Source organism: Lontra canadensis, unplaced genomic scaffold, assembly GCF_010015895.1.
Source record: "Lontra canadensis isolate GAN:19392208 unplaced genomic scaffold, GSC_riverotter_1.0 scaffold133, whole genome shotgun sequence".
In the NCBI taxonomy this organism is placed as follows: Eukaryota; Metazoa; Chordata; class Mammalia; order Carnivora; family Mustelidae; genus Lontra; species Lontra canadensis.
In genome coordinates, this window is record NW_022631127.1 from 2,043,116 (window position 1) to 2,058,339 (window position 15,224).

The window sequence follows — 15,224 nt, forward strand, 5'->3', positions numbered from 1 at the left end:
GTGCAAAAGAGAGGGAGGCAGGACAAGCTTCGGTATATTCGAAGAAGAGAAAAAGAAAGCACTGTGGGCTGGAGCATGCCGACTGAGGAGGGGAATGGGTGGGAGAGGAGGACTCAGACGCGGGAGGGCCACGCAGGGCCAGCGTGAGGAGAGACTGCCAAGAACACAGCATAGATGTCAGAAGCGCAAGGATGGGGCAATCGCGGAAGGCTTCCCAGAGGAAGTTGCCTGAAGAACCGTCGAAGTTAGAGATGAGACGAGGAGCGGTTCAAACCCCCCGCGTCCAGGCTCTGCCACTTCCTAGTTGTGTGCTTTGGGCAAATTATTTAACGTCCCTAAGCCGCAGGTTCCTCCTTTGAAAAGGCGACTAATAATAACCGCCCTGCAAGGTTGTTGTGAAAATGAGTGCCTGAAACCCGGATGCCAGCGCGCTTTGATGGTGGACGTGGAGGCAGCGTGGCGTGCTGTGGAAGCGCGTCGTTCCGGGGGAGGGGTTGTCCCTATCCTTCCTTCCTCAGCCAGGTGACCAAAGGTCACCCGGCCCGACAGCCGCTGCGGGGCGCCCGAGGCGGTGGCACGCGAGGGGGCGGTCCGCGGAGACTCCTCCCTGGACGGTCGGGCCGCGGCCGGGCCCGGGAGGAGGAGCGCAGGCTGGAGCGAGAGGGTCCGTTGACAGCTGCTGACAGCTGGCAGGCGCGAGGGCCAAGAGGCGGCAGCGTCCTCGGCTCTCGGGTCCGCGATCCTGGCCGCCTTCAGGGCAAGGTACGCAGCAGCTTCCCTACCCCAGCGCTGCTTTCCTCCCCCGCAGTGCCAGCTTCCTGTCTCTTTAAGAGGTCAGCGGGTCGCCCCGCCTCTTAGGGATCTAATTGGCTTTTCCCTCGGCTTGCGCCCTCTTTTTGGTGGAGCTCCATTTCTATAGGCTACTGGGGTCTGGGGGCGGGCCCGACTGCTATAAGTAGGGGTAGTGGCTGTTTTCGCATTTTTGGCCCAACGAAAAGGTCGCGGCTGTTTTCAGGTCGCCGCTGTTGGGAAAGGCTGCATGCCCTTTGGGGGCCGGTGGGCCCGGTGCGCTGACCGCGTTTCCCCTTTCCTGCCGGCCCCCCATTTCTGCGGAGCCGGCTGCCTGCGGCTCTTGCGCGACGCTCCCTGGCCCCGCAGCCTGCCCAGGGCGCTGGAGGCCGGACTCCCGGGGTCTGCGCCTCGTCGGCGCTCTCTTCGGTGGCGAATGAGCGGCCCAGGCGGCGGGGCCTGAGCACGGCCCGAGGCCCTCAGGTAAGGAGGGAACCTTTTCCCGCCACACCTGGAGGGGGAGCCCCGTCGCCGCCCGTCCTGAAGCCCTACCGCGGGGCTGGGCGCTCCCTCCCTCTTCCGCGGCTGGGACCGCCCCTGCCGGGACGCCCCCTGGCCTCCGCCGCACCTACAGCCCCTCCCCGGCAGGGAGCACCCAGAGCACGGGTGCATCTAATGACTACCCGCACAGCTGCGGGAGACCCGGGAGCTGACCGGGACCTCCACCGCCATCTCCACAGCTTGACCGGGGCCCACCTGTCGCCGCTCCTTCTTCCGGGAGTGACCCCTTCCCGCTCAGGGCGCAGCCTCAGAGGACCCCCTTGGAGAAGTTTCGGAGAGCCAAGGGGGCCCCCTGGGTGAGGACTCACAGGAAGAGGCGACGGGTAATGGGAAGGCCCGGAGGAGTAGGGATGGCAGAGCGCTTGGGGAGGAGGAGTGTGCACACCTACAGGTGCGCAGGGCCAGGGCTGCCCAGCCAGGAGGGATGGTGGACCCAGTGGCTTGAGACTGTGCAGGAAGAGTCTAGAGTCAGTGGCCCTGCATTTGGGCCTGTGCCTCGGTCCACAGACAAGGGACAGGACCTGCCTCCAACTTTGCTGTGGCCTTCAGCAGCCAGAAAGGGGCAGGAGGTGGTGTTTATGCAGCTAGGGCTGCTGTTGCAGGAGGGGCCTTCTGGGAGGCTCAGAAGTGCTGCATCCATGGGACCAGGGGAAGGAGGGTGGAGGGGGACTTTGCTTTCTGCCTCTGTGGTAGTGGTGGGGCTGAGGGTCTTCCCAGGTGATCCTTCTCCCACTCCCCTGAAAAGGGCTTGGCTGCACTCTGCTGGAGTTTCATCTGTCCCCATCGTAACATTTTGTTGAGAACTTATTCTGTACCAGGGACTATTCTAGAGGATTGGGTCATGAGCACGCCTGGGGTGGGTGGCCAGTAAACACATCAGGACCCACTTCAGATGGAGGCCAAGTGCTGTAAAGAAAGCACAGGGCGGGCTAGCTGAGAGAGATGTGTTAAGGAGGGCTTTGAGGAGGTGGCTGAGGAGGTGGCCTGAATGATGAGACTGGCAGAAGGGCCAGCACAAGAGCCCTGAGGTAGGAGGAAGCTTAGCAGCTTGGAGAACAAGGTGGAAGCCAGGGGGCTGGAGGATGGAAGGCATGAGGCAGGGCAGCAGGCAGGGGGCAAATCAGGAGGGGCTTCACTTCATCCTGGGGGCTCCTGCTTGGGCTGCTGGCAGTTTACCAAGAGTGGCCTGTCTGGAACAGCGTTCCCCTCCCCACACCTGCAAGCCTGAAGGATGAGGGGCTGGCGTCTGTCTTATGGAACCTTCTTAATCTGTTTTGTTTCCAGAGTTTAGATAATCTCACCTGTCTGCTAAGGGTCAGAAGCACTGAGGGGGCATTGCAGCAACTACGAAGTATAGCCTCTCTCTTTTTGCTCGGGGCTTTCTGTCTTCCCCGGGGTTTCCCATCCAGTCCTGGTTAACCCCATTGCACAGATGAGAGATGGGAAAGCTGAAGCCCAGAGAAGGGAAAATCCTCTCCAGGGGCTCATGGCCAGTCACTGTGTGACTGGAGCCAGGCCTGCCCCATAGGCTGGCCACAGGGAGGGTGAGAAGGAGCTGGAGGCCCAAGTGGAGAGTGGGAAGATGGCCTCTGGAATGTTAACAAGGTCAGGAAAGTACCTCCCAGGTGGAAGAAACAGTCTGTTCCGGTTTCCCTGGTCCTGAAAGACCTGCATTTGCCTTAAGCCACTCAGCCTCCAGGAAACTCCTCTGCGAATTCCATCCCTCGAATCTGGGCTCTACTTCTTCTTCTTGCCCTCAGCCAGCCTTCCCACCATCTCCTTTCCCCTGTCCCATCCTCTGTCCCCCATTTCCTGAGCCTGCAGACCCCTTACTTCTCTGTCACCACCCAGGCTTCTGCTCCCAAGCCCCGGAGCTTGCCCAAGGTGCAGGGAGGAGAATATGGGGCCAGTGACTTAACCCTCTTGTGCCTCTCCTTTCCCCCTCTGTACAATGGGCACAAGAGTAGTTCCATCTCACGCAGAGGTGGTGTGATAGTTGAGAGCGTCACTAAGTGTGTAAAGCACCTAGGCCTGTGTCTGAGGGTAGTGTGCATTGTTGTTTTATTTTTTATTGTTTCTTCAGTTATTTTACAAGCTTTGACACATAGTGGCAATTCTGGTAAGGCCAACAGCCTCATAAGCCAACAGTGCTTCTTTGACCAGCAGAGAAAAGGCACCAGCTGGGATCATATTAGCAATGTGGGCCGTCATCCCCGCCCTTGGCCTGCTGAATCAGAATCTGCACGTTCATGACATTCAGGTGTGAGAAGCGTAGCTCTAGATGGAGCCCAGAGCCTTCCATCTATAGGTGGAGAAACTGGCTCCCAGAGAGGGGCACTTGGCAAGTCACCACTTGGGGGCCTGGGCACTGGAAATAGACAACCTGGCAGGTGGCTGGGAGGCCCAGAGCTTTGTCCAAGAAGATAACAGAAGTACTTCCCTCGCAGGCTGGGAGGGCTCAGGGAGTGTGTCTGCTGCAGCCACTGAGTCAGCAGGGGGCACTGGTGGAGCAGACTCCTTCCAAAGGGGCCCTTGCCCTCCAACTGAATCCTTCTTCCCTTTACACCCCCCAGGCCTTCCTCTTGGAAAAAAAAGCAGCAGTTACCAAGGTGTGACCTTTCTTAGGCATTTACTTCTCTGTTCTTGTTTGATCCTCCTGACAACTTTGTTGGGAAGGTGTTATTTGTCCCTGTGACACGGGGAGAGGAGAAATGACTCACTCAAGGTCACACAGCCACATAATGGCTGAGCCAGAAGTGCAACCCAAATCTGTCCAACTCCATAACCCATGTCAGCCAGAAGGTTTTCCTTAGTGAATTAGAGATATCAGACTCAACTGGACGTAAGCAGAGAAGGGAATTTGTGGGATTTTATGCCTAAAAAGAGTGCAGGAGTAGTACTAGCTTCAGGTCTGGCTAGATCCAGGAGCTCATATAAGGCTCTATCCTGGGATGGATTTCCATCTGCCTCTCAGCTCTGCATCCCTCTGTGTTGGCTTTATTCTCAGGTGGGTAGCCACATGTGGGGTCAAAGTGGTCCAGCTGTCTGGTACCATGACACTTGGAGCGGAAAGTATCTGTTCCTAGCAATTACAGCAAGTCCTGTGCTGATTCTCATTGGCCGGGACAGTGGAGTGTCCTGATAAGCCAGGCTTAGATCATGAGCACACTCCTTGGGCGTTGTGAAGGGCTTGAGTCAGCTGTCCCTCAATTTCATGGACAGAGACCCGGGGAGCTGAGGTTCCCCTTTCAGGAAAATGGGGGGCTGGACAGGCAAAAACCAAGTGATGCTCCCCCCATCAGACTCTATCTGATTCTTCCTGCTGCTTGGCCCTGGTCATCCTCACTGGCTTTTTTTTTTTTTTTCCCCCCACAAGAGACCTCTCGGCTTCTCAGCAGTTACTGGGTGCTTGGCCTGCCCTCTGGGGCCTGCCCCTCCTAGGACTGCTTGACACCCCGTCCTAGGCCAGAGCTGGTGTTGGGTTGCTGGGACCTGAAGTTTGCTCCACAGAGAATGGTGAGGGGCGCAGGGGGAGGTGGAATCTGTCTCCTTCAACTCAGGTCACTTAATCAGTCATCCTCCCAGGTCACAGAAGTCTTGGGGGGAGTGGCACACCCCATGCTCAGCATGGCCATGTTCACACAGCAGACCCTCAAGGGCTCCATGCAGGTGCCAAGAAATGGCTTTCCTCCTGGAGGGTGTCTGACGGTCAGCGAGGAGAATGTTTCTTGGGAGACTTCCCCCATATTTCATCACCTGCCATTGCCTAAACTTGGCACCAGCAAGGAGAACGCCCCTCCACACGTGGACCAGAGTCTCCCTTCGGGGCACTGTTGGCAAAGGGGAAGACGATCATTCATTTGGTGGGCTGTCCCATGTGTTGCAGGACATGTGGCAGCCTTGGACCCTGTCCACGAAAAATCGTAGCACCCCACCCCCACCATCCCCATGTCAACCTGGAGAACCCCTGTGTGCTACTGAGGTGTCCAGTTCTGTTCCAGACTGCCCCTTCCCAAGGCCACTGGCTTACTGTTGTTAAGATTCAGCTTCTGGTCTGGGGGGCGGGGCCCCTGCCTATTCCCCAGGGCATCACGGAGGGGTCCTGGAATAAAATTGCACCTTGATAGCTGGGGAAAAGGGGGCTGTGTTTGGTGGGGACACGTTAGCAGCATTGGGCTAGCTGGTATAAAATACCTAGTAGCCAGGCCAGAAATCACCAATTCTTGCTCTCTTTCCGCATTCCCTCGGGGTGTCTGTGGGCTGCTCATGTTGGCTGACCCTCCCAGGGGATCCCAGATCCCTCCACTCCACCCCCACCACAGCCACTGGTCAAGCCACCGTCCTCCTGCCTGCACTGGTACAGTAGCTCCTTGGTCTCCCTGCCTCCAATCTCCCCCTGTTTCATTCCATGTTCCTTGGCAGTCTGAGGGGTCCTCTCCATGTGGACATGGGACCCTATCACCTGCCTTCATAACACCCTTCTCATTGTATTCAGAATGCAGTCACATTGTAGGTGGCCATATGGTCCTGTGTGACCTGGCCCTGCCGGCCTTTCTGATCTCCCCACCACCCACCCTGGCCTGCTTCTTGCCCTTTGAACAGGCCAAGCCTGTTTGTACCTCATGGCATTTGCTTTCACTGTTCTCTCCCAGGTGTGCTCTTTGTCCATATTTTCCCAAGTCCGGTTCCTTCTCAATTATTTAGATCTAGTGCAAATGTCAGCTTGTCTGACAACCCAGTCCAAAGCAGTACCTCTTCATATTCATTGGGATTCTGGCTTAGTTGTGGAAACAAAGGTCAGGAAACAAGACAGTAGATTATTCCTGCATATTGCATGATGGTCTGTGTTCAAGCTGTCCAGGATATGCCTGGAGGCATGTTGGCCTGGGACCCAGACACTTTTCCTCATTTCTCTCTTATTCTCAATACATGGTTTCAGTTTTGCAGTCTAAGGTGGTTGCTGTTGCTCCTGCCACCACATCCCTATTCCAGGCAATAGGAAAGGAGACTTGCTTGGCCTGAAATGGACCAACTCATTAAATTAACTACTCATTTCCAATTGGATAAAACTTGGTCATGTGGCCATACAGTGGCAATAGAAGCTCAGAAAATAGCCATCATCCTGGGAAGCCACATGTAAGGTAAAATACATGGGCCCCAGTACTAAAGGGTAGTGTGGATATTGAGGACCCTGGTAGTCTCTACTGTGTCACCCATTCATCATTCGGTCCCACTCCTCTATTAACATGGTTTTCATGCTGGCTGCTTGGCTGGTGGAAGAATGCATGAAGAATGCATCCTTTCTTTGGACCTACTATGTGTTGGGCATATGTTCTTTTTCCCTGTTGGTTTGGCCTCAAGTTGCAGGTGGGGATGTGACCCCAGAGCCAGAGACTGGCCTGTTGAGGAGAAGGATGGAGGAGTTTGAGCCCCAGGTCTCAGCCCATCTGCTTTGGTCTCCTGTCCCTTTCAGCCAGAGGCAGCGCTTGTGTTCCATGGCTTGGAACAGTGGCTAGGAGGCCCTGCGTCCCCTGCAGCCCTCACCCCGGGCCTGCTGGTGCTCAGGGGTAGCCTTAGTGACAGCACAGACATGGGTGCCCATGGCATTTGAAGATCTTCCAACAGGGCGCCCAGCGACCCGGGCTGCTCCTTGCTGAATGGGAGACCTGTGCTCTTAGAGTGTGAACAGAACACATTTTTCAATTTTTTAAAACTTACTGACGTGTAAATCAGTATTAGAAAAGTCACAGATTACAGACTCAATGAATTTTGCCACAGTGAGCACACCTGTGTTACCCCTCCCTGTCCCACCCCCCCCCACCGCCATCAAGCACCAGAAGCTGGAATGTGTCCCTCCCTCAACTATGCCCTCCATCCTCCACAAAGGTGACCCTCACCTGGGTCTGTGCGTGGCTCAGGCCGCACACATGCACTCGTAGCTAGCCCCACTTGGCCCCATATCTGTGAGGCCCTGTCATGTCGCCAATATAGGAGTAGCCTGTTCTTTCTCTTTGTGTTCTGCTGCTTGTATGAGTGGCACCGCGTACGTGTGTGTACTGCTGATGGCGGGCGTCTGGGCCGTTGCTAGCCCTGGGCAGTTACAAACGTACCCAGAAGTGGAGATTCCAGGTCATAAGGCTTCATCTGTTCTGGTCATCATTTTAACACTGTTGTCTGTTATGTCCTGATGCCCAGGCCACGCCAGGCTCGCCTGCCCTGCACCCCCCTGAGTTCCCCAAAGAAGTCCCTGCTGCTGTCAGTGCGGACCCAGCTGTGGTCCGGTCCCTGAGAGTCCAGCGACCTGGGAGCCTGTCTGGTCCAGGGTGGCTCCGAAGGCCCCACGCCACCAGCTCTCCTGTCTTTAAGGCTGGACTCTTCACCTCTCATTCAGAGGCTCTTGGATGTGGGTTCCCCTGCCGACTCCCATGTCTCCTGGCAGCCCCCCCATCATTGCCTTTGCAGACACAGCTCCCTCTGCTGGGGTGGGGCCCCTTCTGCCCTGTCTCTCCTTTCCTCCCCCTTTCCACTTGGAGACCTCCTGTGCATCTTCCTGGCACAGTGCATGTCCCCCTGATTTGTGTCTCCGTTTCCAGGAAGGCAGCAGAGGATGGCAAGGGGTGTGGTCCGCCTGAGGTGTACATGGTGCCCCACTCTGGCGCTCAGTGGCTGCATGATTGCAAACTGTCAGTACCCCCCTTCTCCAGTGGGCTGTGCGCGGAGGACTCTTGAGGACTGCGTGCGTGCGGGCTGTAGGGGGCGCTAGACCTCACTTCAGTGCCCACCACAGCCTCCCAGGGTGGACACTGTCGTTAGTCCCATTCCAAGGACACAGGGACCTTGCCCCTCTGCTCCCTATCTCCCAGACCCCCAGATCAGGGGGAGGAGCTGGGGTCATGAGCCGGCTTTTTTGTGCCTGGCACAGAGGAAGGCTCAGTCACTGGGAGTGGCCTTTACTGTGTGGGGGTCATGACACAGAGGCCAAGGTAGCCGACCGGACCCCTGTCCGGGTCTTGTGTTGTGGCATGTGGGGGAGCCACACCTCAACTTCTGCCTGGCTGGGGGGAGAGTGGTCCACCAGCCCATGGTAGGTAACCGCTCTTGGGATCTACTGGGAACCTGACACCAGAGACGCAAGGCCACACAGCCGCTGCGCTACTCACGTGGGGGCTCTCACTCCCCCAGGCCCGGCTGCTGGCAGAATGGACATCCTGGAAGAGGTGATTTGGGCCAACGGGAGCACAGCCCTGCCCCCACCCGTGGCACCCAATATCAGCATGCCACATCGCTGTCTGCTGCTGCTCTACGAGGATATCGGAACCTCCAGGTGAGGCAGGCCGTGGCCCTGAGTGGGTTTCCCCTGTGCGCAGCATGCATGGGTGTGGTGTGTGTGATGGGGGCGGGGACGGGGCATTGTAGACAGAACCTTACCAGGTGGCTGGCTTCTGTCCCCATCTGCTAGGGTCCGGTACTGGGACCTCTTGCTGCTCATCCCCAATGTGCTCTTCTTCATCTTCCTGCTCTGGAAGCTTCCGTTTGCTCGGGCCAAGATCCGTGTCACCTCCAGCCCTATTTTTATCACCTTCTATATCCTGGTGAGTTCACTCCCAACGGGTGACAGAAAAACCTAACTCCAATGGGCGTAGGTGAAAAGGGGAATTACTGACTGTTTCTGTGATGAAGTCCAGCTTCAGACGTGGCTGGATCCATGGGTAAACGGACATCCTCAAGGTTCACCTCAGAAGAACCCTCCCTTGCCGGTGTCCAAATTAGCCAAGAGCAGCTGTAAGCTGACATCCTGTCTCCCTGCCCATGCCAGTGGAAGAGGACTGCTTTCCTGGTGGTGCTAGTGTGGACCTGGGACTCCCTCTGACCGGCCTGCCTTGGATCCCCTGTTGGTCCCTGAGCCAGTCTCTGTGACTAGCAGGGAAGGGGCACTCTGGGGCTGGGACGGTGGGATCAACTCAGCCAGGCTGTGTGCACTGCAGAGGATGGTGGCCCTTGGAGGAAAACTGGGGAGCCGTTTGTAGAGGGCAGGGGAAGAGATGCTTGCTGACAGAAGAATGCCCACTGCTGCCTCCATGAGGCAGTGCTGGGGGACTCAGCGCTGCCCCTGCCCTCGTATTCCTGGGGACTTCTTTCTAGAGAGCTCAGGAGACAGTGGTGAGCATTGGCTCAGGCAGATTGCCTCCAGGCCCCAGCTATGCCATATGACCTTGGACTGGTGGTTTGGCCTCTCTGTTCCTCGGTGCCCTCCTTCCCACATCATGTGTGCTGGGCCTGCTTTAGCCTGAGGCAGGCCTGTGACCACCAAAGAAGACCACGCCCTTAGCCCTAGCCCGCTGGCAGCCGGGCATACAGTAGGCACACAGCATTTGGCTGCTTCTATAGCCCATCCTCTTGAGTGGTGTCAGCCTCCCCGAGAGTTCCACACGGGGTTCGTGGCACAAAGGACAAACTGTGTATGTATCTGGACTCTTGTGTTTACATGTATCAGAAAACCAAAGTGAAACTCCTGGAAGCTGGAGGGAATGTATTGATGGAGAAACTGACAAGTCCCGGGGTTTCAGACTGGCTGGATTCAGGGACTCCACAAGACTGTGGGGACACAGTCTCAGTCTCCCTCTCAGCTGGGGTCTCTCCAGTGGCCTTGTCAACAGTCCCGTGCTCATGGAGCCAGGCAGCCCAGCAGCTCCGGACTTACAACCTGCCCCCCCGCCCCAACCCCCCTGCCCCACCAGCTTCCTTTCCAGTGGCTGCACCTGGTGTCCTAGCTGTGCCTGTCACTAGATTCCCTTGGGTCCCACCCCATCCCCAAATCAGGGAATAGCATGTGTCAAATGGCCAGCCCTGGGTTATAGGCCAGTCCCTGAATTTGGGTCAAGACCCCCCCTCTCCCTCACCCCCTACCCCCCTGGCCCCTGAGCCACATGAGCAGCAGGGAGAGGAAGGAGGCTGTTGCCAGAGGGAGGGAGTGGATACCAGGTTGACAAATTGCTGGTATCCAGGATTTTGAGCGCAGGCACTTCTGCGAGACAGAAGGGGCAGCAGTCTTCCCCAGGGTCTCAGGTCTCTTCCCTGCAGCCTCCTCTCCTCCATGGCTGGGTATTAAAAGTGCTAATGTGACGGCACTGAAGGAAAATGTGTATCCAGCCCTTACCGGCTGCCAGGCTCGCTTCCACTATATCGATTTACCCATTTGCTCCTCACAGCCATCAAATACAGTAGAACCTAGTTTCACCCCATTTCATAGATGAGGAAACTGAGGCACGAAGGTGCTGGTCCTTGGCTGAGGTCACAGAGGCAGGAAGCAGCAGGGCTGGCATTCCAGCCTGGCTGTGGGGCTCTACCGTCACCCCACTAGCCATTCTAAGGCTGCCAGTATAGCCAGGAAACTGAGGCCGGAGAGGGAAAGGCCAGGCAGAGGTTACCAGCCGTGGAGGGTCACCCCACCTCCCTGCATCCCACTCCTGACTCTGAGTTTGGAATCCTTCTGTTCTCAGAGAATCTGAGGCTCCTGTGATGCCTTGTGCCTCACAGTGGTCTCATTCCCTGACCCCATCATAGCATCCCCACTCTTGCCCACCAGGTGTTTGTGGTGGCGCTGGTGGGCATCGCTCGAGCCGTGGTGTCCATGACGGTCAGCACCTCGGATGCTGCAACTGTTGCTGATAAGGTGTGGCTGGGCCTGCTGACAAGGGTGGGGGGATGCGGGGCGCTGGGGAGAGGGGTGACCGGGCCCCCAGGCTGACACTCTGCCCACTCTGTGTCCAGATCCTGTGGGAGATTACCCGCTTCTTCCTGTTGGCCATCGAGCTGAGCGTGGTCATCCTGGGCCTTGCCTTTGGTGCGTGTGCTGCTGGGGCCAGCGCTCTCCCTGTCCCTCCCTAGTGGGCACCGACCCCACCACGGTCTCCCACGGCTCGCTTCCTCTCCCTGACCAGCACGTTTCTTCCAGGTCACCTGGAGAGCAAGTCAAGCATCAAGCGGGTGCTGGCCATCACCACGGTGCTGTCCCTGGCCTACTCGGTCACCCAGGTAAAGGGGGAGGTGGGGGGCAGGGGCAGCTAGGGGGGCTCCCTAGAGGAGGTCAGGGGTCACTGGGGGCCGAGCATCCTCTGTTCCCTGGCTCTGGGTCCAGGTTTGAATTACCTAGGGTGCTTGTTAACAAGGCAGGTTCTCCCTGCCACCAACCAGTCCAGTCCATAGGCTGGGGTAGGGGCGGGGAGAATGCCTGGAACCTGCTGTTGTCACAGCAGCCCAGGTACCCTAACATACAGGTTTGCAGACCACACTGAGAGTTGTACATCTAGAGACTCCTTCCTTAGAGTTGGCAGCGGCTACTTCCTGCCGAGCTCAGTTCCCTACTCCATGGCAAGGGCCTCCTCTGGGTGTTGGGAGCCGAGTGGGTAGGGAGAAGAGCGGGGCCATGAGCAGTCTGGAGCAGGCCTGGCCAGGGAGCTGGGCTTGCTGTGGTGGAGAGCTCTGAGTGCTTTGTATTAGGGAGACTCCAGGATTTCCAGGTGGCAGGAGACTGAGGCCATCCCATGCCTGCCCCTGCAGGGGACACTGGAGATCCTGTACCCTGACGCCCACCTGTCGGCTGAGGACTTCAACATCTACGGGCATGGGGGCCGCCAGTTCTGGCTGGTCAGCTCCTGCTTCTTCTTCCTGGTGAGGTGGAGAGGGCCCTCTCTCCTTTCTGGGCCTGGCACTCTGGGGGGTGGCTACATGGGTCTCAGAGCCTGAGGCAGGGGTCTGGATGTCTTGGTCCCGGGCTTAGCTCTGGGCTCGGTGTCCCCAGCATCCTTCTCAGCCTGGCTGTCTCTGCAGGTCTACTCTCTGGTGGTCGTGCTCCCCAAGACCCCACTGAAGGAGCGCATCTCCCTGCCTTGTAAGCAGCTAGTGGGTGGCTCTGGGTCGGTGTTGGGTGTAAGGGAGGGTCTTCTGTTGGAGAGCCCTTGGTGAGAGGGAGGGGTCCTCTTGGCGGCCCAGAAGGGCCTCAGGTGACTCGCTGGGGATGAAGGGTGGAGGCAAGGTCAGGGCCTCACGGTCCCCAACCCCCCAGCGCGAAGGAGCTTCTACGTGTACGCGGGCATTCTGGCGTTGCTCAACCTGCTACAGGGGCTGGGAAGTGCGTTGCTCTGCGCGGACATCATCGAGGGTCTCTGGTAGGTGGGGCGAGGCGGGACTGGGAGCGGCGGGCAGGGGAGGCTAAGCCCAGGTCCCATTCAGAGGAGGCCCCTCCCTGATCTGCTCCTGCCCTGCCCCCAGCTGTGTAGATGCCACCACATTTCTCTACTTCAGCTTCTTTGCGCCCCTCATCTACGTGGCCTTCCTGCGGGGCTTCTTTGGGTGAGTTTTCCCACCGGGATTGGTGGGGTGCGTGGCGCAGGCAGTGGGCGTGGGACCGGGGTTGGGGGGGCGGGGGGGGGCGTGGTAGCTGGTGCCCTGCTCACCACCCAGCGGCCGGTGGTTTGAGGGCCACGGGCGCCCCCGCGTGGCTGCCTGCGGAACTGCGCCTCCAGCTCCATGCGCATGCGCATCCTCCGCTTCAGGGTCCCCCGGCTCCCTGCTCCCACCCAGTTCAGGCACTGGGAAGAATGAGACAGATGGTGTGTATGTGTCTGTACCCACGCGTTCATACACACATATATGCATATGCACACATGCATGCACATACATGCATATACACATTCTATATGCAACATACACAGGCATATACACTTTCCCCACAAGAGAGTGTCTATGCGCAGTGTTCTACACTTGCTTGCTTTTCATTGTAGAAGACTCCGCTCAGTCTTTTCCGCAAGCATTCACTGAGCACCTGTTAGGTGTCGGGCACTGCTGCAGCTGCCACGTTCTGACAGGGAACAAAGAAGACACAAATCACCACGCTCCTGGATGCTCACTGGGAGTGGCTGGGGAGGGGAGCAGGGTTGCGGGAGGCCGGTGTGGAGTGGATAATGGGGGAGGTGCACGTTGGTGTCTGTCTGTGTTTGGAGGCGTGTCAGGGAGACAGGATGCTAAGGACATGGAGGATTGATGGTTGGATCCTGGGCCTCTGATGTGGTGGAAAAGCTGGATCTGAAGAGGTGGCAGGGGACCGGAGGGGGGTGGGCAAGGCATCAGAGGAGGGTGAGAGGGGTTGTATTGGCTCTCATCAGCCCAGCCCTGATCTGTGTGGGACCTTGCACACACATTTATCTCCCTGGCCTCGGGCTCCTTTTTGTAAATTGGGTACAGCTGTTCCCTGTCAGAGTTACCCTGAGCATTGAGGGACCCCCTTCTACCTGCCCTCTCCCTGCTCAGCAACATGGCCCAGGAGAGCTCCAAGTAGGTGGTCATAAAAGCTGCAATGGTGGAGGTTGCCACTGGTGTTTGCTAAGCACCTCGGGCCAGAATTTACCTCTGTTTACCCTCTGCTAAGAGCCTCTTGAGGTCAGAGTTGTACCCACTTTACAGTGAGAAACAGGCAAGTGAGAAACCTGTCCTTGTTCAAGTTCACACGTGGGCTGAGTTTTAAAACAGGCCCATGCGGGGGCGCCCGTGGCCCCTTAGACTCCAGAGTCCAAGCTTTGGGGATCTCCTGGGGCAGCCATTGGGCAGCAGGCTTACTGTTTGGAGAAGGAGCCTTCTCCTGACCAGACAGTGGGGCTCTGCCACCCCTCTCTCCTCCCCACCAGCTCGGAGCCCAAGATCCTCTTTTCCTACAAATGCCAAGTGGACGAGACGGAAGAACCAGATATGCACCTGCCCCAGCCCTACGCTGTGGCCCGGCGGGAGGGCCCGGAGGCGGCAGGAGCTGCCAGCACGCAGTTTGACTCAGCCGGTGGGGTGGCCTACCTGGACGACATCGCTTCCATGCCCTGCCACACGGGTAGCATCAACAGCACAGACAGTGAGCGCTGGAAGGCTATCAACGCCTGAGTGTGGCCACCATGACCCGGAAGGCCCGGTGGGGCCCATGGAGGGCAGGCTGGAGAGAAGACTAGGGAGTGCCAAGTCCCTGGGGGGGAGGAGGACGAGGTCATGGGACCTTCTATGGGCAGCAGCCCCAGGCAGGCCCTGTCTCGCCCTCTGTGCGCCCAGTTGCTTTTGGCCACCTCTGCTCTAGCTGGGGGCTGCCTCACCCTTCCACCTGCTCTCTCCCTGTTCCACTGGCTCAGACTCTGATCTCTCAGGGGCAGGCCTGGCTAGGCCGGCTGGGGGTACCTCCTTTCTCCAAAGCCTGGGCACTCAGGACCGGTCTGGCTCTTCTCATCCCTCTGCCTCTTCCCCATTGCGCTTTGGCCTCCTCAAAGCCCACTCTGGCAGGTGGGTGGAAGTGTGTATATTTTCTGGATCTATTTTTTAATAAAAAAACAAAAGGAACAGAAGGTGCGGCTGTAGAGGTTCCTCTTAGGAGCCCGAGGGCTGGGGTGAAACCCTGCGATGATCAGAGGTCCTGGCAGGTCCTTCTGTGTCCCAAGCCCTGGGAGGCTCTGGGTTGCTTCATTTGTTCAATGGAGGAACACTGGCCAGTGCTCAGGCCCTGGCTGCTGGAGAAGCGGAGGACAGTCGGATCCCAGTGCCCCATATCTTGGGTCCCCATCTGAGCAGACAAGAGGATTGTGGAAAGGGAAACATGGTTCTGTGAGCTGCCATTTCCCAACCCTGTTGGGGAGCGTGGGGTTTGGAGTGAGCCCTGCAGGTCCTGTCCTTTCTCTGTGCCTTCTGCTCTGCTCTCCTGGACCGGCTGCTTCCCCTCCCCTAGCTTCAGCTCACCATCTGTGAAATGGGGATAAAGAGGCCTGTGTTGCAAGGCCTGCTGTAAGAATTACCAACACAATTTGTGACTGTGGGGCCAACGTGCCATGCTCCCTGGGATCTGGGAC

General features: G+C 57.8%; 1 protein-coding gene across 5 annotated transcripts; it reads left to right on the forward strand.

Annotated features, from left to right (window-relative positions):
- Positions 1-545: 545 nt before the first annotated feature.
- TPRA1 (transmembrane protein adipocyte associated 1) lies at positions 546-14,730 on the forward strand. 5 transcript variants are annotated; one of them, XM_032842791.1, is made up of 11 exons: positions 546-762; positions 8,533-8,674; positions 8,810-8,942; positions 10,937-11,023; positions 11,122-11,194; positions 11,306-11,385; positions 11,911-12,021; positions 12,181-12,241; positions 12,416-12,518; positions 12,622-12,702; positions 14,034-14,730. In XM_032842791.1, the coding sequence occupies exons 2-11, from the start codon at positions 8,550-8,552 to the stop codon at positions 14,275-14,277; spliced, it is 1,098 nt and encodes a 365-aa protein (XP_032698682.1). In that variant the 5' UTR covers positions 546-762; positions 8,533-8,549; the 3' UTR covers positions 14,278-14,730. The 5 variants fall into 5 exon arrangements, with proteins under 5 accessions (XP_032698682.1, XP_032698681.1, XP_032698684.1 ...); XM_032842790.1 differs by lacking the exon at positions 546-762 and adding an exon at positions 1,019-1,272; XM_032842793.1 differs by lacking the exon at positions 546-762 and adding an exon at positions 1,556-1,673.
- Positions 14,731-15,224: the final 494 nt, after the last annotated feature.

What these genes read in the sequence shown, in the direction of transcription:
- TPRA1 (XM_032842791.1), top strand. Translation starts at nt 8,550, where the DNA reads ATGGACATCCTGGAAGAGGTGATTTGGGCCAACGGGAGCACAGCCCTG. An exon ending in TTATCACCTTCTATATCCTG is followed by an intron (nt 8,943 to 10,936) that starts GTGAGTTCACTC and finishes CTTGCCCACCAG; the next exon opens with GTGTTTGTGGTGGCGCTGGT. An exon ending in GACATCATCGAGGGTCTCTG is followed by an intron (nt 12,519 to 12,621) that starts GTAGGTGGGGCG and finishes CCCTGCCCCCAG; the next exon opens with CTGTGTAGATGCCACCACAT.